We start from the raw sequence: 25,215 nt of genomic DNA on the forward strand, positions 1-25,215 counted from the left end.
TTGGGCCCGAAGGGCAGTTTAGGGATCTTGCTGGTGTACCGCCCACCCCGCTGCACGGCAGATTCCCTGGCCGAGGTGCTGGAGGTGGTCTCGCCTGTACGGGCATTGTCCCCAGAGCTGGTAGTGCTGGGTGACTTTAACGTGCATGCCGAGGCCGCTCTCATAGGAGCCCCTCGGGATTTCCTGGAAACCATGGCTTCCTGGGAACTGTACCTAAGTAATACTGGGCCCACCCATGTAGCCAGTCATGCTCTCGACCTAGTATTTGTCCTGGGAGAGGAGAGAAGTGGTCTGAAGTTGGGAGTGATTCTTGCCACTCCTGTGTCATGGTCAGACCACTACCTGGTAAATAAGGACCTATTAAAATGGTCTGCCCCAGACGCCTGATGGATCCGGATGGATTCCTGACTGCGCTTGGGGATTTGGAACCTGCTGAAGGTCGCCCGGTCGAAACCCTGGTGAAGGAGTGGAACGTGGGGATCATCAGGGCATTAGACCGGGTGGCTCCGAAACGTCCTCTCCCCCTGAATAGAACTCAGCTAGCACCATGGTATACACCGCGGTTGCGTAGTCTGAGACAGGAGGTGAGACGACTAGAGCGCCGGTGGCAGAAATCCCGCTCCAAAGATGTCCGGACACAGGTTAGAGCAGCAGTAGCTGCCTACCAAGTGGCAATAAAGGCAGGAAAGAAGGCTTTCTTTGCTGCCTCTATTGCGTCTGCGGAGTGCTGTCCCAGGAGGCTGTTCCAGGTGGTCCGGAGCCTGGTCGGTCCAGTTGCTCAGGAACCCTTGGAACAGTCAAAGGCCTCCTGTGACTTATTAGCAAAACACTTCACCGATAAAATCGAACACTTACGGAGCTCGATCCCGTGCGCCGTGGACACAGTGGATGAACCAGAGTTGGCCAGTTGCATGCCGGTAAATTGGGATCGGTTTCGGCTTCTCCCTTCTGAGGAAGTGGACAAGGTGCTTTCATCTGTGAAGCCAACCACTTGTCTTACTGATCCTTGCCCTTCGTGGCTCCTTGTGAGCTGCAGAGAGAAATTGGGCGAGGGGATCAAAGCGGTGGTAAACGCATCCTTGAAAGAGGGTGTGATGCCATCAGCCTTCAAGGAGGCAATTGTAAAGCCCATCTTAAAGAAGCCCTCCTTGGATCCCCAAGTGTTAGATAACTTCCGCCCAATTTCGAATCTACCATTTCTGGGCAAGGTCATTGAGCGAGTGGTGGCCAACCAGTTGTCAGCACACTTGGATGAAACGGATTATTTGGATCCATACCAATCGGGTTTCAGGACTGGTGACGGAACTGAAACAGCCTTGGTCGCTCTGGTAGATGATTTGAGGAGGGCATTGGATAGGGGAGAATCCACCTTTCTTGTCCTCCTCGATCTCTCAGCAGCTTTTGATACTGTCGACCACAGTATCCTTCTGCTTCGCCTGGAGGGATTGGGAATTGGAGGCACTGTATTACAGTGGTTCCATTCCTTTCTCTCCGACAGGTACCAACAGGTAGCATTGGGGGAGGAGGTATCAGACCCTTGGCCTCTCAATTGTGGTGTGCCACAGGATTCTATCCTCTCTCCCATGCTATTTAACATCTATATGAAGCCGCTGGGGGCAATCATCAGGAGATTTGGGCTGCAGTGTCATCAATATGCGGATGACACTCAGCTCTATCTCTCGTTTAAATCTTCACCAGAGTTGGCTGTGGAGACCTTGTCCAAGTGCCTGGAATCCGTGAGTGGATGGATGGGAAGGAACAAGCTGAAGTTGAACCCTGATAAGACCGAGGTACTACTTGTGGGGGACAAGAGAGGGTTGGGCGATATTGACCTGAAGTTCAACGGGGTGAGTTTACCCCTGAAGGACCAGGTCCGCAGCCTTGGGGTTGTGCTTGATTCCAGGCTGTCCATGGAGGCTCAGATTTCGGCAGTGAGCCGGGCAGCCTGGTACCAACTACACCTCATACGAAGGCTGCAACCCTACCTTCCTGTTCACCAGCTCCCACAGTGGTACACGCCCTGGTCACCTCTCGTTTGGACTACTGTAATGCGCTCTACGTGGGGTTACCCTTGAAAACGGTCCGGAAATCACAACTGATACAAAATGCGGCGGCTCGACTACTTATGAATAGTCGCCGCCGAGATCACATCACACCAGTGTTGTTCGACCTACACTGGTTACCAGTTGTTTTCCGAGCCCAATTCAAGGTGTTGGTCTTGACCTTTAAATCCCTACACGGTTTCGGCCCAGTTTATCTCACGGAGCGCCTTCAACGCCACCAATTATGCCGCCCGACAAGATCGGCCACACAGGGCCTTCTCTCAATCCCGCCAACAAAAACAGCCAGATTGGCGGGTACTAGAGAGAGGGCCTTCTCAGTGGCGGCCCCCACTCTTTGGAACTCCCTCCCACAAGATCTCCGGCACGCCCCTTCCCTGAATGTATTCCGCCAGGCCTTGAAGACCTGGCTTTTCAGCAGGCCTTCGGGGTATCCGGGGAGGGTTAATGGTTATAACTGTAATGCCTCCTGCCCAGTTTTAATACTGTTGCTGCAGATGTATTGTTTTATATTCTATTACTGTATTCTATTAATTGTATTTTAACATTTTGTAAGTCGCTTAGAGTGGCCATTGGCCAGATAAGCGACGAAGAAATTAAATTTATTATTATTATTGTTATTATTTATATCCCATCCTTCATATAAATCACAAGGCAGGTGGCAACAATATTGAAACAATAAAATAGAATAAAAGAAACCAACATCTAATAAAACCGACAATGCAGTAGTGAGAATAGATGATCGACAGTAGATCCAGTCATACTCATTACATACTCATTAGACCAGGAGCTAACATTCATAAGTGCCTGGGTAAACAGGTGGGGGTCTGGAGAGGTGACATTCTGAAGTCTAACCACTGCCATAGAAATAGATTGGCACGCAGTGCAGCTGTTTCAGGATATGTGTTTTTTGATCCCTGACAGTTGCCCCTGTCGGTATCCCAGGAGTTGCATTTTTCACCAGTTGCAATTTCCCCATCATTTTCAAGGGCAGGGCCATGTAATGTGCATTAAGGTAATCCCAGTGAGGGGTCATCAGTGCATAGGTCACTTGGCTAGACTACCTTTGTTCAGGAATGGCGGAAGCTAACATAGCAACTAAAGCTTAGCAAAGGCACTCCATGTCACTGGGGCCACCTGGGACATGAGATATACATGTAGATTCCTTTATCTCCACTTATTTTTAAAGTTAAAATTAAAGTTAAGAGATATAGATTTCTTTATCTCCACTTATTTTGAAAGTTAAAATGGGTGGAGGTATAGTATCACAGTTAAATTTTAATACTGGGCTGAGCCTATTGTTATTGCTTAATTTATTCAAGTCACAGACAGGGCAGGAGCATTCCCCAGTGCCTGGAGTTGCTGATACTGTGGTGACCAACCATGGCAAGCCCACTTACAGAAGCGTGCCTGCAAAGGTCAGTTTCTGCGGAGGTGGTAAACACATGGCACGATGGGTTATGCTGCCCTCTTGTGTCTGAAGACAGGAAACACAGGTCTTTCTTTGTTCCCAGCCTCCTCTTAACCAGTCCATCGGCGTGGAGCATCATGTCTTGGCCTGGAGCAGTATGAGAAACATGGAATTATACATATATTGGGGTGGGGTGAACAAAGCACTCCTAAAAATACTTTTCTGAAGCACATTTATAGATTATAGATTTTGATGAGGCTTCAGAAAGAGGCACTGGCCTTCCAAGCACCTACTAATAACGTGGCCCTTATTTTTTTTCTTATAATAAAGATATAAAAGCCCTTACTGAGTTTATAACTTCTTGGCCTAGCACTCATTCTTTGTGCTATCATGCACAATGATTTTGAAGCTTCAGTACAATTCAAGTTGAAAGCTACCTTCAGCTGGCCCGCTGCATTTTTATTTAATTTATGTTTAACATGTATATTTTTCTCAGAAGCAATATTTTATGCAAGAGTTCAACTTCAAGTAGGGAAGCACACATCTAGATTATATAATGAATTTTGATAACAGCTGCAGGTGATAGTCCTATGCATATTTGCCTGGAAGTAAGTCCTGTTGAATTGTGTGATGAATTATTTTCATCTGTGAATGGAACAGGATTCACCTGCACAGAATGGGCCTTTCCTGGCTCTCCTTACAGCCCCCTGTGTGCCAAAAAGTCTGCTTCTGGGGATTGATGGACTGTTCAGAATGATATGGGATATGATGTGGGGAGCTGCAGATGGAATGGGGAGTTGGAAGAAATTACCTCTCTCCTTCCGTGAATATAGGAGAGATTTAGGGTCCAACTCATGCGATTTTCTCCTGGGTAAACTTACAAAGGATCAAACTATGTGCTTAGAAGAAGAAGAAGCACCTACACCTATTGATGTTTGTATACTCCTCTGGGAGTTTTTTTTCTTTTTGGCTGAAGAATGGGGTAAAAATGCTGTAGACAAAAAAATACACAAAATGGTTAAGTAAACATTGCCCGTACTCTCAAAGTTTGAATCTGAAGCAGATGTGATGCATGAGGAAAATGAGGATAGATGAATGTAGAAAAAAGAAAATTGGAGATGAGATACTAAGTTCAGAAAGGGGGAGAAAGTGGAGGAATAAAATCCATGGAAGAAAAAGTAAGTTTCAATCAGTGCACAATGAATAGGATTGGAAAGAACAAAAAGATGAATTTTATCAAGATTAGACCCAGTAAAACAAAGGAAGTGGGAAGGAATGTAGATTGACAGAAGAGAAAAATTAGAAGCTGGCAAAAGAGTTCAGAGATCTCATTGCTAGAATAAGACGCTTTTAGTGAAAAAGTATAAAGAAACCAGTAAAGATATGAAGGGGGGAGGGGAGAGAGAAGTGATCAAAGCAGCAGATGAAAATTAACAAACTGAGCAGCAGAATGAAGAGCAGAATTAAGAGGCTAAATATAAGCAAGAGGCAAGCCTGTAAGAACATTACTACTCCTTTTTGTTTTGCTTTATTGTGCTTACCCATAAAGGCAGAAATTAAGCGTCTTCAGGAAGCCAATAAGGCAGCCCGGAAAGAGAGACAACTGATCCTTAAGCAGCAGGAAGAGATAGAGCGGATACGTCAAACCACTATGAAACTGCAGGAAAAACTGAAGTCTGCCGGGGAAAACAAGCTGGTAAGCTGCACTGCAGGAGCTGGAATCATGCCTCTGAGGATAAGCCTGTTAATTTTATTTGTACCATTGCAGTTTTCCAACTGAAGAGTGAAAATTCATTAAGAAAGGAGGGATATACATTTTTCAAATACATAAACTGAACCTGAAAACTTTCTGGCTGATAGTGTTTTAATAAGACCAACTGCACGATGGTAACTTCTAAAAATAGAAGATTTGTTCTTGTTGGAGCTGCAAATTATCCTCATAACCCTAGAGGTTTCTCAATAACACTGTATTCTCATTTTATATTAAGATGTTGATTTAAAGTGTGTATAAAAATGATATACAGAAAATGTCCCTGAAAACAAAAACCCATCACACTTCTCAGACACTTCACAAATACTTCTTGAGTTAGTTTCAGATTTGGGTGTCCCCTTCCCTGTATGGACAGTTTTCAGTAAAATAATTTCAACTTCACTTTTTAAGTTTCCTTTTGGAGATATAGAAATTGTTGTTGCAGTTATTTATTAGATTTGTTAGTTGTTTCCTGAAGTTCTACAAGTAACTTACAACATTGTTTAAAAAAATGAATAGATTTAGGAATAGATTTAGAGATAACTTTCTTCTATTGCAGCACTTGACAAAACTTAGGAATCAGCATTAACACACGTCTCAATTTTTATATGTTGACTATTTTGCTATTTTTGTCATAGGAGCATTGCAGTGGGAATGATATAAAGCAAACCCACTCTTCAAGCCCACTGCCAACAGATGCAGAGACCTGTAGCCCTTCCTCTATTTCCAGCTGCGAGACCAGTAGCATTATGCAGAAACTAAAGAAAATGCACAGCCGAATGGATGAGAAGTAACTACTTTTTTTTTAATTTTATTGATGACATCAGTAATTTGTTATGAGGTTAGTTACTTCTTCAGAGTTTGTTTTTGCTTCTTGCAGATGCAGCGGCATTTCAGCTTAGTTAGCCTCACTGATGGTTTGGCTCTATACATTGAACTTATGTATGAATGTGTATGTACAAAACAGCCTTGCCATCTAGTCAAGTATCTTCTGCTCTAGGGGTAGCCAACATAACGCCCTCCAGATGCTGCTGGACTCGGAACTCCCATAATCCTTCACCAGTGGCCATGCTGGCTGGAACCGATGGGAGTTGGAGTCCAACAACATCTGGAGGGCACCACATTGGCTACCATGTGCCTACTCGGACTGTTAGCAAGCCACTCTCTAAGGACCTGGGCAGAAGGAGACTTCCCTGCCCTGCTAACTGAAATCTCTTTTTTAACTGGAAATGCTGAGGATTGAACCTGGGACCTTCTGCTTGCAAAGCTTGTGCTCTACCACTGAGTTATACACAGGGTCCTCTGGTGTTGAGGGCACACTACACCAGCAACAGGGCCAAAAAAATACATTATTTTAATTCATAATGCTTCATAAAGAGGTGTCCTTTCTCTTTAGATTTTGTTATCTCTGAACAAAATGTGTTGGTTGAAGCTTAACCTTGAATGCTCAAATTCAGCAGAAGAACAATTCATAACATAAGATGTTGCAGCTTGAGGTTCTGTATTGGGTTGAGTTCTTGCAAATATGGTGGGAGGAGAACTATTTTAATTGAGGAATATTTTATTTGTGTCATAAATAATAATAGACACCTCCCCACTGGTAAGGACTTGCAACCATTATACTCCTTTCACACTACAAGGAAGAGCTTGTAGTGGTAATGTCAGATAACAAGTGGACCTAATTGTCAACATTTCAGCCACTGAAAAAATTATTTTGATTGGTTCTGTGCAGAATTTAAATTTCTATCCTTTGGGGGCAGGGGGAGAGGCAGGTCCAGGGTTTCATAAGTGTACTAGGGCTTTTTGCCCACATCCCAGCCCTTCAAAAAGTTGCTCTTGAACATCAGAATACCATCTAGAGAGGCATCCAATGCACAGCTAGTACTAGGGGTTGCAGTAAGAAGCATATTTCAAGCTAAAGTATATTTACATGTACTTAGTGTGAGAGTTCTTTAATAAAAATATTCTGCTAAATTACATAGAAACATGTGGCATATTCATAACAACTAGCAGCTTATCTGGCCTTTTCATGTCCAGAATTGGCAGATCTGCAAAGAAAAACAGGATTAGCATAATTTGTTGTAAAGGGTCAAAAAGGCACAGACAAATTATCGCAGTCTGTGTCTGTTGGAATTGCTTTTTAATATGGTTTTAAAGCTTTTTTAAAAAAAAATGTTTTCAAAGACATTTTGTTTTAATATGTTTTTAAGGATGCTTTGTTGTAATATATTTTAAAGTCTGTTTTTATGATGTTTTAGAGTGTTTTTGATGCTTTTGTTTGCCGCCCTGGGCTCCTATAGGGAGGAAGGGCGGATTCTGCTCTTGACTCTTCCACCAAAACTAGGTTTTGTCTGACAGAGTTTGTAGGATTCCTTATCTGAGGAAGTATCAGTCTAAAGGTGAAAGAAAAACCTTTGTCTGTGGTTTGCATGTGAACAGGAGCATGCTCTGTCAAAGAATTAATCCCTTGAGATTCTGGCATATTCAGTCCCTTAACATGGAGCCCTCCTAAACAGAAACAATGCCTTATGTTGCTTTACCTTAGTGAGTTCTTACTGTGTTTTGTAACTCATAGTGCCTGTAGGTAGCATGGCTTTTGCCTTTTAACAACTTTCTCAACCGGGTGATTTGTTTGGCTTGAACAGTTTTGCTATGTAGACATTTTAGTAGAGATATTGTGGTGTTGCAGAGCAGTATTTGAAAATGGAAGTGTGAGTGGAATGTGAAATCGGAAGAATAAACCAACTACTAGTGAAAAATGGCAGCAAATGAACTCCTGAATTTATACTAGTTTTCTGCATCCTCCTCCTGTGCATGTAAAAGATATCAGGTGTGTAGCTAGCTCCACCTAGCAGTTGAAGGCACTGTTGAATTTTTTTGCAGGCACCTCCTGCTCTGCACAGCTCCTTGCCTCAGTTCTCTTCTGCCTTCACCAAGAACAGTTGATCCACTCTCTCTGCTCCTTGGTTCAGGCCTGTATTGTTTGTGTCTGCGTGTCTGTTATTTTCCCCAAGTGCTTCTGTTTTCATTCTTCTCACTGTCTCCCTTCTGTCTCTTACCAAAAAAAAAAGTTTTTCTCTCTTGCTCCCAGAAACCTCACCGCATTGTGAAGCCGCCCAAGAAGGGGGTGCCCCACCTTCCCCAGAACCAACACTGTCTTGCCGCTCCCTCAATGCCGCTCCCTCAATAACGCTCCCCCCACCAGCCTCGCAGCCTTACTAGCCCTCATTGGGGCCTCAGCAGCAAGCTCCCTAGCAGCCTCAGCGCCTTTTTCCCCACACGAGCAATGGCGTCGCCTAGAGAGCGCCGCCCAGGAGGACTTACCTTCCTTACCGCCACCACCAGCATTTTCCCGCCCACGGAGGGCTACGGCAGGATGCTCCAGCTTCACAGGGATTCCTCCTGCCTCCCCCCCCCCACCAACAACACCAGCGAGGAGGCATAGCTGCAATCATGGCACCAAGCCCCCATAAGCCCTGCAGTGCGGTTGCCCCCATGGGGAAAGCAACCCACAAGTCAGAGAATCCATCAAAGAGGCCAAAACCACTCCCGACTGCCCAAACCAAATGCCGCACCACCACCATTACCTAGGCAGGCCCTGGAGCCTTCGTTTACCATGGAGAGCCAGGCGGAGGCAGTCATGCCCTGCCCCTCTACCAACAGGCAGAAGGTGGCTGTGGAACATAGTTCAGCTGACAGGGCGGCTCCAAAAGGCGTGGCACTTAATGAGAACAGGTGAGTCAGTCAGAACTGGCAAGACCCTGATAATCCAAAGGGAGCTGCAGGGAAGGACTCTCACAGCACCACCTGCAGGACGCAGAGAGACCAGGAATCCTTATCTGAGGAAGAAGGCATGCAACTTCGCCCTGCTTTAGACTATTTTCTCTGCTAGATCCTCCCCTGAGGAATTCATAGGTTTTCTTGAGGCATCTGAGTCTCACCAAGCCTTGCAAGTGGTGCAGGAGTCCTCCATAGCCCACTCATCTTCAAGCATGCAACCTCCACCAATCCACACCATCACCTGACCCTTACACCACCTCTCAGGGTAGGCACACTGGACCTCCAGATGAGACATCTGTCGACCCAGACAATGAGCTAATCGCCCTTGATGAAGAAGAATGGAGTGGAGACTCGGAATCTGAAGAGATTTCAACCAACAGGATATTTCAGGAAGCTCACTTCGTTCCTGCCCTGTGTAAGGCAATGGAAGCCCTCAGTCTAAACTCCCCAGAAGACCCACCAACCCCTTCAACATCTAGGGTTGCAGCAGTGTGTCCAGACTGGAAAGGTGTTGGACTACGACCTGGGAGACCAGGGTTTGAATCCCCACATAGCCATGAAGCTCACTGGGTGACCTTGGGCCAGTCTCAGCCTCATGAAAACCCTATTCATAGGGTCGTCATAAGTTGGAATTGACCTGAAGGCAGTACATTTACATTTTATTGCAATTCAAGAAGGCTGTGCCAACTGCTAACAAATACTACATGCTGCAGCAACACATCATGGACCAGCTGAAAGTCCCACTGGTGGACGCACCCATAGTCAATTTACTGAATCAATCCTTGAAACCAAAGGACTCAGATGCTCACCTCAAAGACACAACAGAGAGCAAAATGGAGCAGGGCCTCAGGAGAATCCATGAGGTTAGTGCACTTTCCATCCGGGCAGCAGCAGCTTCTTCCTCGGTCTTTGCAAGAGCGTCCCTTCTCTGGCTAGAGGACCTACTGGACAGTTCACAGCACGTTCCAGCCCAAACCCGAAAGTCTCTTCTGAAAATATTTCAGGCGGTGACCTTTATGGCCGATCCATCTATGGATGCCATGCAGTTTTCGGCAAGGTCACTAGCAGCAGACATTTTCACGCAAAGGACCCTGTGGTTGCATCACTGGCAGGCTGATACCACAGCCCGCTCTAATCTCACTTCAGAACCATACGTGGGAGGCAAGTTATTTGGTGATGATGCCCTAGCGGGAGTCTTGGAATCTAAGGAAAAGAAGTCTCCCACCAGGAAAAAGGATGACAGAAGATCCTTTCGGAGATTATTCCACCCTTATCTGACATCGCAGTCCTTTCGAGGCTCCAGGACATCAGGAAGGGCAAAGGATGCCCAGGCCAGCCGCCCTTTCTGGAACAGACAGCACATCCAGACCAAAAGCCAACAACACTTTCCCTGTAAGTCGGGGTTCAGATCCCAGTCATGAGAATAAGCATAAATTCTGATGCCAACATTCCTCCAGTGGGAGGCCATCTCCAATGCTTTGCTCAGCGGTGGGGGAATATGTCATCAGACCGATGGGTATTGCACACCCTCCAGTACGGCTTGAGGTTGGAATTCACATCCTCAACCTCTGATGAGATTCATCCCATCTCCCCTCTCGGCCTCTCCAGACAAGAAAGACAGTGTTCTACAGGTGATTTCCCATCTTCTACACATTGTGGCAATAGAAACAGTCCCGACAAGGGAGAGGTTTTTAGGAAACTACTCAATATTCTTTACCGTTGTGAAAAAAGATGGCTCATTCAGATCGGTACTCGATCTGAAGAACCTGAACGAGTACATAAAGTACAGCAAGTTTCACAAGGACACCTTGCTATATCAATCAGGGAGGCACTGAGAAGGGGAGATTTTCTCTCATCAATCGACCTCAAGGAACCCCTACCTTCATGTCTCTATTTTCCCACCTCACAGACGCTACCTCACGTTTGCGGTGGGAGGGGATCACTTCCAGTATAGGGCTATGCCATTTGGCCTGTTATCTGCCCCCAGGGTATTCACAGATATTGTGGTTGCTCTGGTGGCACACCTCAGGTTGCAGGGAGTCCATGTCTTTCCCTACCTAGATGAACCTGATTCAGTCCCCATCACTACACAAGGCTTGCATGTCACCTTGGCCTGCCTTAAAGGATCATGGCTTTCTAATCAACCAAGCCAAGAACCAACTATTTCCATCCCGCTCCATAGTACATCTGGGGGCTACTGTAGACTCGCAGCAGGGAATCATAAGGGTGGCACAGGACAGAGTGAACAAGATACAGGCAGCAGCATCACATCTTCTGGATTCACCTTCAGTACACCTCATGCCACTGGCAGCGGTCCCAGGCTTGATGGTTTCAACCTTCCAAACTATTCCATGGATGCATCATCACTCTTGCCCCCTGCAGTGGGCTCCACTGCCCTTCCAAGCCAAGATAGCAACCAAACACCACCTGAGGGTGGTACTGTCTCCAGTAGTCTGTCCACCCCTACAATGGTGGACACATGAACCCAGTCTACTAAAGGGAGTGCCATTCCAGGGCTCCCCATGAACTCTGATCACCTGGGATGCCAGCCTAATTGGCTGGGGGGTCATTTGTGATGGCCAGCTGGTACAAGGAATATGGTCACTGCAGGAATCAACACTTCCAATCAACCTCCTGGAACTTCAGGCAATCCGTCTGGCCCTGAAACACTTTGCACAGTTCAGGCAATTGGGGGCGGTGCTTGTCAGAATGGACAATGTGTCTGCCAAAGTTCATTTGAACTGTCAGGGAGGCACACGCTCCCCCCACCTACAGAAGGAAGCTTCCCTCCTTTTTCAGTGGGCGGAAACAAATGTGGATTCAATCCTGGTGGAATACCTCAGAGGGGAGGACAATTATCAAGTAGACTGGTTGAGGTGAGAGAAAGTAAACCAGGGGGAGTGGAAACTTCACCCAATGATCTTTCAGGAGATAGTGGTGTGCTTTGGCAGAGTGAAAGTGGACGTCTTTGCCATCCATCTCAACCGCCAAGTAAAAAGGTTCTTAGAGGCGGAGGAGATAGATGCGCTGACATCTCAGTGGCCTCCAAGTCAGCTATATGCCTTCCCACCACTTCTGATCCTCGCCAGGGTAATACAAAAAATCTGGGCCGAAAGGGCAACAGTTCTGCTGGTAGCCCCTTGGTGGCCAAGGAGACCTTGGTTTCCAGAACTCCTCGACCTATCTGTCGATCCCTTGTGGCAAATTCCCCTCAGGTAAGACCTGCTGTCACAGGGACACCTTCTCTGCCCAGACCTAGGGTGTTTGGTGCTTCATGTCTGGAGATTGAGAGGCGATGTCTCTTGGAGAAAGGCATTCCTCCTCAAGTGGTAGAAACGATGGCCTCTAGACACCCTTCCACTGTTAGAATATATGAGGGTACATGGAAGGCCTTCTTGGCTTGGGCACAGAAGAAAAACATGCGTCCAAGGAAAGCGGGTATCAACGAAGTACTATCCTTCCTACAAGATGGCTTAGCACTGGGTCTCAAGCCAAACACCTTGAGGCACCAGGCTTCGGCATTGTTGGCTATCCTCTCCAGATCTCCAGACAACCCACTAGGATCTCATCCTTTCTTTTTTCTACAGGGGGCAACTATATCAGCGCCACCTACAGTTCATCACTACCCGACTTGGGACCTGCACAAGGTGTTAACAGCCCTACAAAAGCCCCCATTTGAACCTTTAAGTCAAATATCTCTTAGTCTGCTATCCGTTAAGGTCCTATTTCTCATGGCCATTACTTCAGGCTGTAGAGTGTCTGAGCTGAATGCCCTGTGTGGGTAGACATTTCTGTGTTTTCCATAAGAATAGAGTAGTTCTCCGCACGATCCTTTTGTTCCAAAGTTCTGTCTTCCTTCCACTGTCAACTAGAGCTGGTGCTTGCCGTCTCCTGCCCTTATCCCGTTCACCACACAGAGAAAGCATGCCACTCATTTGATGGGAGGAGAGCCCTTAAAGTGTAGATTTCTAAACCAAAATCAATACGCAAAACAGATAGTTTGTTTGTATCCTTTCACCCAGCGTCACTAGGGAATACGTTTTCCACTTCTACACTAGCTAGATGGATCAAAGCATGTATTACCTTGGCATATGCTTCTCTGCGACTGGCTCGCCAGGCCAGAATAGTGGCTCACTCCATGAGAGCGGCAGCCACATCAGCAGCATTCTCACTCAGTGCCTCTCTGGTAGAGATTTGTAGAGCAGCTACATGGGCCACTCCTCATACATTCATTAAAAACCAAGGAAGACGTACGTGTCCCCTGAGGCAGCTTTTGAGAGGAGACTGCTACAGCACGTTCTCTCAGACCGTCGGTATTCTCAGCCCAGCGATGTTCCCACCATACATAGGTCAGCTTTGGTATGTCCCATCTGATATTACCTTTTACATGCACAGGAGAAGAGGCATTTGGTCTTACTATGAAATGGTCTTCTCTGTGCATGTCAAAAAGTGATATCAGGGCCACTACTCAGGAGGGCTGGGCTGCCATTATGATCGTAAAATAGGCCTAAGCGTAGAGAGTGTATGAGTGCTGTTGTCTTTCGTCTTATTGGTGTGATTCCTATTGTTCCTCTTTTATTGGCTTGTCATTGAGAACTGAGGCAAGGAGCTGCACAGAGCAGGAGGTGCCTGCAAAAAAAATTCAACAGTGCTCTTCTGCCCTCAACCGCTAGGTGGAGCTAGCTACCCACCTAATATCATCTTTTGACATATACAGAGAAGACCGTTTCTTTTGATTTTTTTAGCCAGCTTTTAACCAGCTATGTGCTGAAGCTGTAGCTATTTTCTCTCCTTTGGAAGGGTTAATGTGCTTAGCTTAGGAGAGTTAGAGTCCTCATTAGTATGAATGAGCCTACTAAAACATATCTTTGAATTCTTGTTCAAATGATGAGAATACCAAGCCTTTTAAAATTCAGTACTGAAATGGATAGGTGGAATGCCCCCCACTTAGCAGCAAGAAAAAGCACCTCCTCAAATGCAGCAAGAGTAAGAGATGTTCACTAGTATAGAAAGCGGCAAGACTTTTTTTGTCCGGGAATGAAGGATTGTAGGCAATGCATGGTTATGTTCTGTTGCCTTTGGAGTCTCTTACTTGGGGACAGATGGGGTGTTTGACATTTGAGACCCATTTTTGCTAGATGTTCTCCTGCTCTCGCTTTTCTGTCTGTCTCTTGCTATCCTGGCTTAAAACTCTTCCTCCTTATTTTGTAGACACTGCTCTCCTGTTCACTACTTCTTCTCTGTCTTTACGTCTCACCACTGGGCTTCTCTCAGTGTCTGTTTTCCCAACCTCCATCCCAAATTCCAGCTGTATATCTACAACCAATTGGTCAGGTAACTTTCTACCTTTTTCAGTGGTAGACTCTTTGATCGAGCATGCTCTGTTCAGTTTGACATGACTAGGAGGCTCTTCGTGAGGATGGGTTTTTTTCACAGTTCTTTCCCTCTCCTCTGTAAAGGCTTTAATCTGGTGATTCGGTGTATGTGGCTGGTAGTCTCCTGATTCTCTTAATGCATAAATCAGTATTGGAAGACTGTGGTTTAGGCAGATTCTGGGATTTAATTTGTCTTTTAACACCTACTTATCACCACCAGTGTTGTCTTTTTAACTGTATATAAATAAAATATCTTTCAATTGCAAGATGTCATTCATCTGCTCCCATTAAACTTTTCAACTGATTTGAAAAAAACACTGGTGCCTCGCGCATTGCCACCTTGGTAGAAATTCCTCCTGCACAAACAAAACAATTTCAAATACTCCACATAAGTGAACACAAATCAGAGTTCAGAATAATAAAGCAAACTAACACAATTTGTTTCTGTTTCCAGCACTGAGTTTGAGGTATTTTCATAGGTTGATAAAAAGGCATGGATACTGAGATAAGCAGAGGGAGGTACAACAAGCAAAAGCTGAAGGCTGTTGGCCAGGAAGAGACATGTGAGAAGAGACATGTGCAGTTCTGAACTCCTGTTTCCTAGACACATGATGGCTACTTGGCCTAGCTCCCATTCTTAGACAGTTTTGAGGCTTCACAAGATGTTTGCCATACATTCCTTAGATTTTCCCTGTAATTCTGAGCTTCATGCTTGCTATTTTTTAATGAAGGTAATGTGTCTTAGGTTTTTAGTTAGCATGAGACTTTGATTTTATTTCTCTTTAGAAATTCAGCCATAGATTTAGTGGACGTGTATAGGTAGGTGAAGTTGACAAGAAGCACAGCTCTGAAAATTCCTTTGGTATTATGAATATGGGGTAAAGGCTTGAAGTTATTGGCTCAGTGCTGCAATAAGAAAAAAGGGAGAGCTAGAGTTAAAAACTTAGGGATGATAGAACAAGTACATTATTCCACTGAGATCATCAATAGAGACTTTCAGAAGCGTTACAAGAACTTGTACAGTTCAACAAACCCCCCAGTGAAAACAATTAGGAAATATCTGGATTCAGTGAACTTATCACAGTTGACTGAAGAGGGCAGATCTACTGTATGTTAGAAGAACAAATTACAAGTTGAAGAAATAATAAGGAATCTAAAATGAGGAAAGGCTCCTGGACCAGATGGAGTCACCTCTTTATATTATAAAATATATAAAGAGCTTCTTGTTCTTCCAAATTTAACCAGTTTGTTTAATGATATACTGGATGGATCCCCCCTTCCAAAAACATGGTTAGAAACTAAGATTGTAATGATCCCGAAACCATTCAGGAATCTTAAGTAGGTTGATTCATACAAACCAATACTGTTAATTAACCAAGATTATAAAATATTTGCTGCAGTTGTGGCAAAAAGGCTGAAGAGGATTCTTAGTAAATTGATAGGGGTGGACCAGACTGGCTTTGTTCCTTGCAGGCATATTGCAGATCCAATTTGGAAATTATTAAATGTCATTCAATATAATAAAAATTATTTCACCCCTTTAGTGGTTTTAGCCATGAATATTTTTAAGCCTTTTGATATTTTGGAATGGGGTTTTTTGAAGGAAGTAAACTCTAAAATGCGATTTGGAATAAAAATTAAGAACATACTATCTCAAATATACTCAAAATCTACTGCAAAAGTTAGAATAAATAATTTGGACTCGGAACCATTTGAAGTCTTGCGAGGAACAAAGCAAGGATATGCGCTCTCCCCATTTTTGTTTAACTTAGCACTGGAGCCATTAGGAATTCAACTGTGTCAAACATAAGAAAGCATGGGGGTTAAAACTGGAGATTGAGAGTATGTAATAGGGCTTTATGTTGCTGATAATATTCTTACTATTTCAGACCCGCATCAAGCTGCAGTAGTAATTAAAAAGGAATTTGAATTAATTGGAACAGCAGCAGGACTGAGGGTCAGTATTCATAAATCAGAGGCCCTTTGTTTTAACATACTTCCTGGGGCCCAATGGACCCTCTCAATAAAATTACGAATACCCATTTGTCATACTAACTTAAGATATATGGGAGTTCAAATTCCTAGAAATTTTAATAAATTGTATAAGGAGAATTATGGGAGGGTATAGCAGATCATTAGCAAAGATGTACAATGTTGGAAGAAGGGTAATAATACATTGATGGATAAACTGGCCATGACTAAAATGATTATATTGCCAAAATTGACTGACTTGTTTCAAGTGCTTCCAATTGAGTTACCATTAAGGCAATTAAGAATGCGGCAACAACAGTAGAACCAATTAATATTTGGCCAAAAGAGGATAAGGGTTAGTAAAAAAAAGGATTATATTTAATGATGAAACCAGGGGGTGGAGTTTTCCAAATTTGGAATTATCTTATTTTGCAAATCAGATAGGTCACATGATTCCATTTATCTTGGGTGATACCAAAAAGCATTAGATCACTCTAGAACAGACTGAAGTAAATAGTATTCTGTTAAACATGATTGCTTTTCTAAAAAATAAGTTTCATGTTGTGTCAAAAATGGAAAATAAATTCACGCAAGCAATGCTCCGGGATTGGATAAAGAAATCAGCAGTATTCATCCCAGCTATATCTTCATGGATTCCCTTGACATTCCACCCTTCATTTTTTAATAAGCATAGGGCTTATAATATTTTAGGGTGCCTTGTGAAGGGATTTATCAACTTAATGACTTACATAGATACCCCATTAAATGAGGAAAAATTGAAAAATTGGTTACAGGAGATCCCACTCCCATGGTTGTTATGGAAACAGCTGAAAGATATTTTAGGCCAATGGTAAAGGAAATCCATAGAACCTCAAGGTTTGAAAAATTGGTGATGAGCTACTCTGATTGCTCTAAGGGGTGGGATCTAATATATATATATATATATAAGATTTTAATACATAAGACAAACGGAGACACCCTAGATTTAAAAATGTGGTGGAAGCAAGAAATGGGTATTCAGATAGATAGAGAAGACTGGGTGACTTTGTGGAACAACTGCCATTTACTTCGATATCCATCAAACAGAGAGCTCTAACTGAAATTGGTATACAAGTGGTGTATGACACCTAGAGAGATCTCATTTATGCAACCCGCAATACAGCCTCTCTGTTGGAAATAGGTACCTATTTGCATATGTGGTGGGAGTGCTGAAAAATCCAAAGGTTCTGGGCAACAGTTACAGGAAAAATAGGACGGATAGCACAATAGTATATTAATTTGTCCCCACAAATGATGCTATTGAACCTGTTCCTGAATGAAGATTCGGAATTACAAAATAAGAAATTAATCAGTTTTTTATTATTAGCGGCATGGCACACCATAGCTCAATTTTGGAAGGATCTGGCAGGTGTTAATATAGAGTTTTGGTATTGTATGGTATGGGAGACAGCATTACTGGAAAAGCTTACAGATAAATTAAGGATGGGATGAGAGATAAGAGAGAGAGACAATTTCACAGTGGTTTGGTTTTATTATTTATTTATTATATTTATATCCCGCCCTTTCTCCCAGTAGGAGATTTGTTAATGAACAGGCTAAGGGTCCAATAGTGCCAATAGCATATTCTTGGATATGGAACAGTTGATGGATAGTTAACCAGGAAGTTGAACCAAGCTCCATGAAATCATTCTGTGAAGGCAAAAAGGGGAAATATTAGAAATTAATAAATACTTAATTAATTAATATATACCATAAACAGAGACCCAACTTAACACCTGAATTTAAGGAATTGATGAATGAAAATATAATGATGAAATTGATGTATGAAAATATAATGATGAAGTCTGTTAATTTTACATATATATAATTCTTTCGTTATGTTTTTATGAGTTTTTAATCTGAAGAAATGAATAAAAATTATATCATGAAAATATAAATCTCTTTGGTTGAAAGATACCAAAGGCCAGGGCGGGGGGGGGGGAGTGCTCCCTGTCATCAGATCCCTTTACTACTTCTGAGTTGGAGAATGGAAGCGGCCAGCCACACTGGAACAGCAAACGGACAAAGCAAACTATCACAAGTAATCACCATCATACTGTCTGTTGGATGCTCATGCTTATGGACTTAAACCTTTGAAGCTTGAAACGATAAGCTTCCAATTAAACCTTTGCCTGAAAAAATCTTATTTTAACCACACAAACACCCAAGCCTAACTAGCAGTAAAGTACAATTTTATACATGTGCTTCTTAGCTCTCACTGAAAGTGTGGCTCCCATCAAGGGAGTTATCTGGCAATTGTCATTGCACTGTTTACAAGACATCTGGGTTCAGCCCAGAAACACTTTTAGTAGTAGCACACAGCTGTAGCATACCATCAATTTCCAATCCCATTAGCAATGAGAACTTTTATATTCTGGAGCAGAAGTTTCATAAATATAATTTTCATTTAGTCCTTTTTAGACACTTAAGATAACAAGAATTTAGGTGAAAGTGAATAACATGCAGTTGGGCCTCCTTTGTCAAGTTTTTTCTGCTGCTAAGGAAAATTAGTGAATAATCTCTTTAGGAAGAAATCTTTCCTTGTCCCAGTCCCCCTCTTCCTTTTGTCATATATGAAACTAAATACTTGGATTTTGTTGCTTAGTAGTTTCAGGAACTGCTAGCAAAAAAGTTCTGGGAATTGATTTCAGTTTGTATCAAGGTTCATTGGAAAGTCTCTGTAGTAGTTACCTTTTAAATATCTCATTCTTTGCTCACTTGATAAACTTTTTGCAATCTTCATTTTGTGTCCCATTAATCAGAATTGGCCCTATTAGACAGGATGATATGGTGTGTCTTCAGAGGGCAATTCTTGTTGGTACAATTAAAGGGCAATAAATTATCAATTATTATATTTATACTACCACAGGGAGGCACTCTGATTTTTCTGACACTACAGTTTGGCTACTTTTGTGTTTACTGTTTGTATTTCTTCAAGCCCCTTCTCATGGTTGATAATATTTAGGAAAAGCTATTGTTTCTTCAATCTCTTGTAACTTGGGGCCATGGAAAAAATGTTTGGATTGATAGAGATTGATGCATGCCATCTCAGAAACTGCTTTCTGGATGATTACATCATGATGTTCTGGGTAACAGAATGTGCCCAGGAAGAGCTTGATGTATAATTCCTACCTCAGTTTGTTGGAAAGAGATAATCCTGATTTCTATAACTGTTTGAAAATAATCCAGACTTGGAGGTGAATAGCTGTGTTGCTAGCAGTGCAGTTATCATACTAGGTTATCAACCTAGGCCTCTGTTACCTGAAATAACCTAGAGCTTATTTGTAATGTTTTTATATTCTGTGCTGCTTGCTCATGGATCTGATGAAAGATCAGTCTGAATGGGAACAATCTTTCTTTTTCCTTTTCCTTCCTTCCCCTTTATTTATTCATTTATTTGGGCAGGATGTGCAGAATTATGTAATTATGTGAAGTGACAGGCATTAACCTCTGTCACATCCAACCAGGTGCACTTCTTTGTGTATTCTCATTGTATTCAATGAGCAATCATGGCAATAATTGAAATACTATTCTTAAATAATCTGTCTTATGCCGAACATGTTAACTGACAGTCAGATACATTGTCTCCTACACCTCGTGGCATTGGTAACTAATTTCTCATGGTTTTGTTTGCCAGATTCTTGACTAAGCGTGAGCAAAAATTGATGCAGCGTCGCCAGCATGCTGAAGAACTGCTACAGTGGAAGCGCCGCTTAGATGCGGAAGAAGCAGAAATACGTCAAATAGAGAAACAAGCATTGGCTGCCTGGGACAAAGAGCTAAACAAAATAAAAGCAAACAGAAAGGGGGCAGGAGACCAGAAGTCTGCCCACAAAGGTACAAAAATGAGAGAGTGCCTTTGAGTAGGACACTAGCGAGCATGCTTCCAGCTAGGTTCTGGTTGTGTGGGAAAGACTCGTTCAAGTGGCCCATCCCACAATATGTATGAGTAAGATACCTGGGTCTTGCTTTTTATCATTGGCGTCATTACATACTTCACATAATTTCACTTTATAATGATGACCCCAGTGCTATAAGTAACTATGAAATATTTATATCATTTAATTTGAATCATTGTCAGATACATTTCACTGCTTTTTGCTTGCTTGTTTTTTACTTCTCTGTGACACTCACATAGGGATTTGTGAAATTTTATTTGTCTCCCCCACTATAATAAAGGAGAATTAAATACGCAGTCAAATAATAACTATGTATGTGAATGTGGTAGGAATTCTTGCTCAACTGACTGTACTGTGCTTTCTCATCTTAGAAACAGTGCCACCTTGTTCTTGCCTGAATAGCGAAAGTTCTGTCCCTGAAGAACTGGGTGCTCTAGTTGTGGAGTCTGGCCCATCAAAGGTCTCTGAGCCGCAAGAGCAGTTGCAAAGCCTAGATAACACCCTTACGGAAGAAATGGCTTATACACAGGAAATCGTATCAGCTGCCTCACCTGGAAAACATGTTAGTGAACTTGTTTATCACAATACTAAAAAGCACATAGAAACTGTGTTGTGTTTGCCATCCTTTAACCATAGGCTTGATTTGAGTGTTATACCATGACTATATATTGCATATAGCAATAAGTCAGGAAAGAAAATGTTTGAAGTTGTATTTACTTTGTGAAAAAAAGAGCAGCATTAACCTTCTGGTTCCTGTGACTTCTGGTATATCTGTTTAAAGGGCTTTATGTGCAGTGATGAAAATACACCTTAGCCATATATTTAAAACTACACTGCCACTAGCGTGCTAATCCTCTTGAAAGATGCCAATTGTGAGTAAGTAAAAATGTTTTCTATTGAGAAGTAGCACAGGCTTCACTATGATACAAAAATTAAACGTATGCGGTGCCCCAAAAAATGGTCTTCTTTCAAGTATTTATGTGCTTCCTTTCAAGTCAAAGCTCTTCCAAAGTGGCTTATAAAAGATAATTATACTAGGAACACTGCTGTAGTTCCATTTACACTTTGGGGTCCTGGACTCCAGCCCTACCTGTATATAGAATGTAACGCATTCCCTAGAGGTTTGTGCCCATACAGCTACAGATCTGCAGGACAGATACTTTTACAAGTCCCATATAACATTTGTTCTGCATTTGCAAGAAATCAGTCCTTTAATGTGGCAGCACCCACTCTTTGGAACTCCCTGCCTGTTAATTTTAGGCAGGCGCCTTTTCTGTATTGTTTTTGATCCCTGTTGAAAACACTTTTGTTTTAGCAAGCCTACCCAGGAATATAATTTTAGCGTGCAATTTTAAAATGTGGTTTTAGTAAGTATAAAGGTGTTAAAAAAAACTGGTTTTTATTTTATATTTTTATTTTTTTATGTAACTTGATTTTAATGTTTTCTTTTATTGGTATTTATATGAATATTTTAGATTGCCTTTTATAAACTACTTAAAGGTCTTTTGTGGAATATAGCAATATATAAATGTTATTAAATAAATAAAAGAATTGGCAGGCTAGGAGGGGGGAAGTGGTGAGCAGGAGAATATGATTGCATAAAAATGATTTAATCATCTTAGAAGTAAGGGGGATGGATGTGACACGCAGGCAGACTATTGGTAACCTCTGTATACTTTCCCTTCCCATTCCTACCCTCCCTCTCTCTTACTTTCTTTGATCCCCTTGTCTAGTTTTGTCTCTCTTTCTTCCCTCTTTGCCCTGGCTTTCCACCTTCCTATCTGTCCCTCATCCATCCCTTTCTTTGTGTCTTTTTCCCTACTTGTTTATATTTCTGTTTGCTAGAAGTTGCTGCATCGAGTCCAAAACAGATCAAGTATACTTTCTAAAGTATAGGTAGAAATGAAACCTCAGCTGTCCCTGAATATTAAATTCCATTAAAAAGCTGCAGATGAAACTCATAAAAGTTCACAGATGTTTAGTAGTTTGCTGTAACTAGACAGTTATGATCAGAGAATGTTTGTAATTAGTTCATTGAAAGTGATATAATCATGCCTTTTTTTAAACGTGGATTTTACAAACGTATTTTCTTCCCTCTTTGAATAGTCTCCATCCAAAAGTAATACATCCCTGTCCAAGCAAGAGTCGTCTAGCAAAGGAACCCAGAGAACTGGGGGACAGCAACATTTATCTATAAAATCTCAGGATGTATCCTACAGTTGGTCTGATGAGTCTTTGTCCATGACCCAATCAGGTAAGTGTTGTTTACTGTCTTGTGTTTCAAACATACATCAAGCTTCTTCTAAAACTGTTACATAGTATTTTTGGGAAAAGTGCACATTGATGGTTTCAGTTTACGAAGATTGTTCACTATATTACATATCAATGTCTGTTTTTCTCCACCACCCCCTTCTTTTCTTTTCTTTTCTTTTTTGGACTGAATCACTAAAAGATTTTGGTATGAAAATACATAAGTCTGAAAAAGCTGGGAATGCTATCAAAGTTCCATTGAATTCAACTTTACGTACGTGCTTAACTGTGCTTAAGTTCATTGATGTATAAATAGGACTTAACCACACTTAAGTTTATGAAGATTGAAACATTAAATATTAGCTTACTCATGTATCACCCCCAAACTAGATGGCACTTTATAGTATGAGCAAAAAAGACAGGGCCCTGACTCAAAAGGGTTACAAAGGGAGGGGCAAGGATAAAAAGGGGTGAATGTAAGCAAGTGAAGCTGCATGTTATGATTGTGCTGAAAGAGCACGGGTTTAAGCAGTGACGTCATGGAAAAGGTGGACTTTGCAGGAGACTGCACTATCTATTTATTGTACTTATATACCGCCCCATAGCCGAAGCTCTCTGGGCGGTTTACTACGTAGATGTTCTAGGATCTGTTGTAGCCAGTTTGCTGTTGTATTTATTGTACTGATTTATAAAATATGTTACCCAGTTTTCATTACAAAATAACCCCAAAGCAAGGTACAATCCCAATAAAACGCAATAAAATCATATAATTGTTCAATAATGAATAAAACAGTAAAAAACGTAGTAGTAGGCATTGTCTCTGAAAGTATTAAAACTTTCCTTATCAGAAACTACATCTGATCAAAGTGATATTGAAAGCCGTATCTGGGCTCTGAAGGATGAGTTACAGAAGAGAAAGTCTATGGTTTACCAACTGAAAAAGGAACAGAAGCAGAGGCACAAGGAGAGACTGAAAGCCCAAGAAGCCAGTTTGATTAAACAGTTAGAGGTAAGAATTAATTGAAAAAGGTGCTAAATCAAGGGTGGGGAAACTTTTCTGGCCAGTGGGCCAGACCTTAATCTTCCCACCCCTGGTGGGCGTAATTTGAGATGTGGACGGGGCTGCCCACCTGCCAGTCACCTTGACTACATAGTGATGTCAGGTGATGCTGTGCTTTAGAGCCCTGATTGTTGAGCCTTTAAATCACAGTGCAGAGCTGCTTGAAAGCCCTTTGTTAGCAACCCCACATTGCTCCTTAACTCTCCAGAAATTGGAGGTTTAAAAGGCATCATGGGATTGTTTGGAAACGGGCTTTCAAACAGCTCTGGGCTGCTCTTTAAAGCTCCTGGTTTTCGGAGGTTCAAGGAGTGCTGGGAAGAAGAAACACTTTCCATTGAATGAAAACAACTCCTCTCTCTTTGAGCAAGGTGTGCTCCATCAGTTGATTGGCAGGTAGGAGCACACCTTGCTTCAGAAAAGGAACAATTAGGGGCTCACTTTAAGCTCCCAGTTGTTCTTTTGAAGCCCTGCCCATATGCAACCCACACCTGAATCTTATATGACATCAGGTATAGGATGGGTGGGTGTCACTTCCCCAAAATTTCCTAGCAGGTCAGGTCTGGTCCGCAGGCCAAAGGCTCCCTACTCCTATGTTATTGATGTATAAATAGGACTTTAATTCCTATGTTAAATAGACCTATTTGTCCTCCAACTTCATGGTAACAGTGTCACTATTTTCATGTTTCCTTTTAAAATCCACAATCTTTAAAATAATAATAATCTCAATTTAAAGGTTGCAGGTTTATTTATTTTTTAAAATCTGACACTGGGTAGTATGGTATTAGTGGCACGGACAAGAAGAATAGGGGATAAGAAATATGCATAAGCTATTTGTAAAAATAAATTATCTTCAGTAAAAAATACATTGGCATATATTCAGTTAGAACGTCGAAGTAAACATAATTAAAAATTAAACAAAGTAATGTTTTACAAGAATGTCCTTCACCATTTATATCTGTCCACTGATTTTCAAAGTGAAAATTAAAGCTCTCAGACTCTAACCTCTTTCATACATCATCAGACTTACGATGAATTCATCAAGAAGACTGAAGCAGAACTGAGCCAGGATCTGGAGGCAACACCTACAGCTAAACCTCAAATTAAAACTCCATCTTCAGCTACTGAGAAACCAAAGATCAAGCCACCTCCACTTCATAGGTAATACAGGTGTCTTTCTAAGCTGCATGATACATCTTGGAAAATGTTTCTGTCCTTTCCAGACACCTAATATATATGCAAAGTTAAATATGTTTGTTTTCTTACACTGAGGCAGAGATCAAAATGCACTGGGAAATTTATTTATTTTTAAAAACACTCTAGCCAGGTAGCAAGTCTTTATCTTACGTGTAGACTATTTCTCTGTTTTTTCAGCATTTCCATCCTTCCTTTCTTTAAAAAAAATGCACAAAGGAAGTGTAAAAACAAAAGATCAAAATTTAATCAAAGCAAAACAGTACATTAAAACGTCAGTTAAAAAGACAAAATCAGTGCAGAAACCGTCAGAAAAGGTCAATTTCATGTAAGAATGACCTGCTGAAAAAGCAAGCCTTTGCTGCTCATTGATAAGTAAGCAATAGTAGGGCCAGGTTAACTTGTTTGGGTGGTGTGTTCTGCTGTTGT

The 25,215-nt window shown here is 42.1% G+C and overlaps 1 protein-coding gene across 6 annotated transcripts in view; it reads left to right on the plus strand.

Annotated features, from left to right (window-relative positions):
* Window positions 1-25,215, plus strand: part of CEP350 (centrosomal protein 350) — a 142,453-nt gene that overhangs the window by 94,271 nt on the left and 22,967 nt on the right. For 5 of the 6 annotated variants that reach the window (XM_061634242.1, XM_061634241.1, XM_061634240.1 and 2 more), the window contains 8 exons: window positions 5,021-5,167; window positions 5,860-6,011; window positions 14,213-14,335; window positions 20,024-20,223; window positions 20,657-20,847; window positions 22,392-22,539; window positions 23,384-23,544; window positions 24,617-24,753. In XM_061634242.1, coding sequence (XP_061490226.1) covers window positions 5,021-5,167; window positions 5,860-6,011; window positions 14,213-14,335; window positions 20,024-20,223; window positions 20,657-20,847; window positions 22,392-22,539; window positions 23,384-23,544; window positions 24,617-24,753 — 1,259 coding nt within the window. The remainder of the gene's footprint in view (window positions 1-5,020; window positions 5,168-5,859; window positions 6,012-14,212; window positions 14,336-20,023; window positions 20,224-20,656; window positions 20,848-22,391; window positions 22,540-23,383; window positions 23,545-24,616; window positions 24,754-25,215) is intronic. The other variant, XM_061634245.1, reaches the window with a different exon arrangement.

The sequence above is a fragment of the Rhineura floridana genome, chromosome 6, assembly GCF_030035675.1.
Source record: "Rhineura floridana isolate rRhiFlo1 chromosome 6, rRhiFlo1.hap2, whole genome shotgun sequence".
NCBI lineage: Eukaryota > Metazoa > Chordata > Lepidosauria > Squamata > Rhineuridae > Rhineura > Rhineura floridana.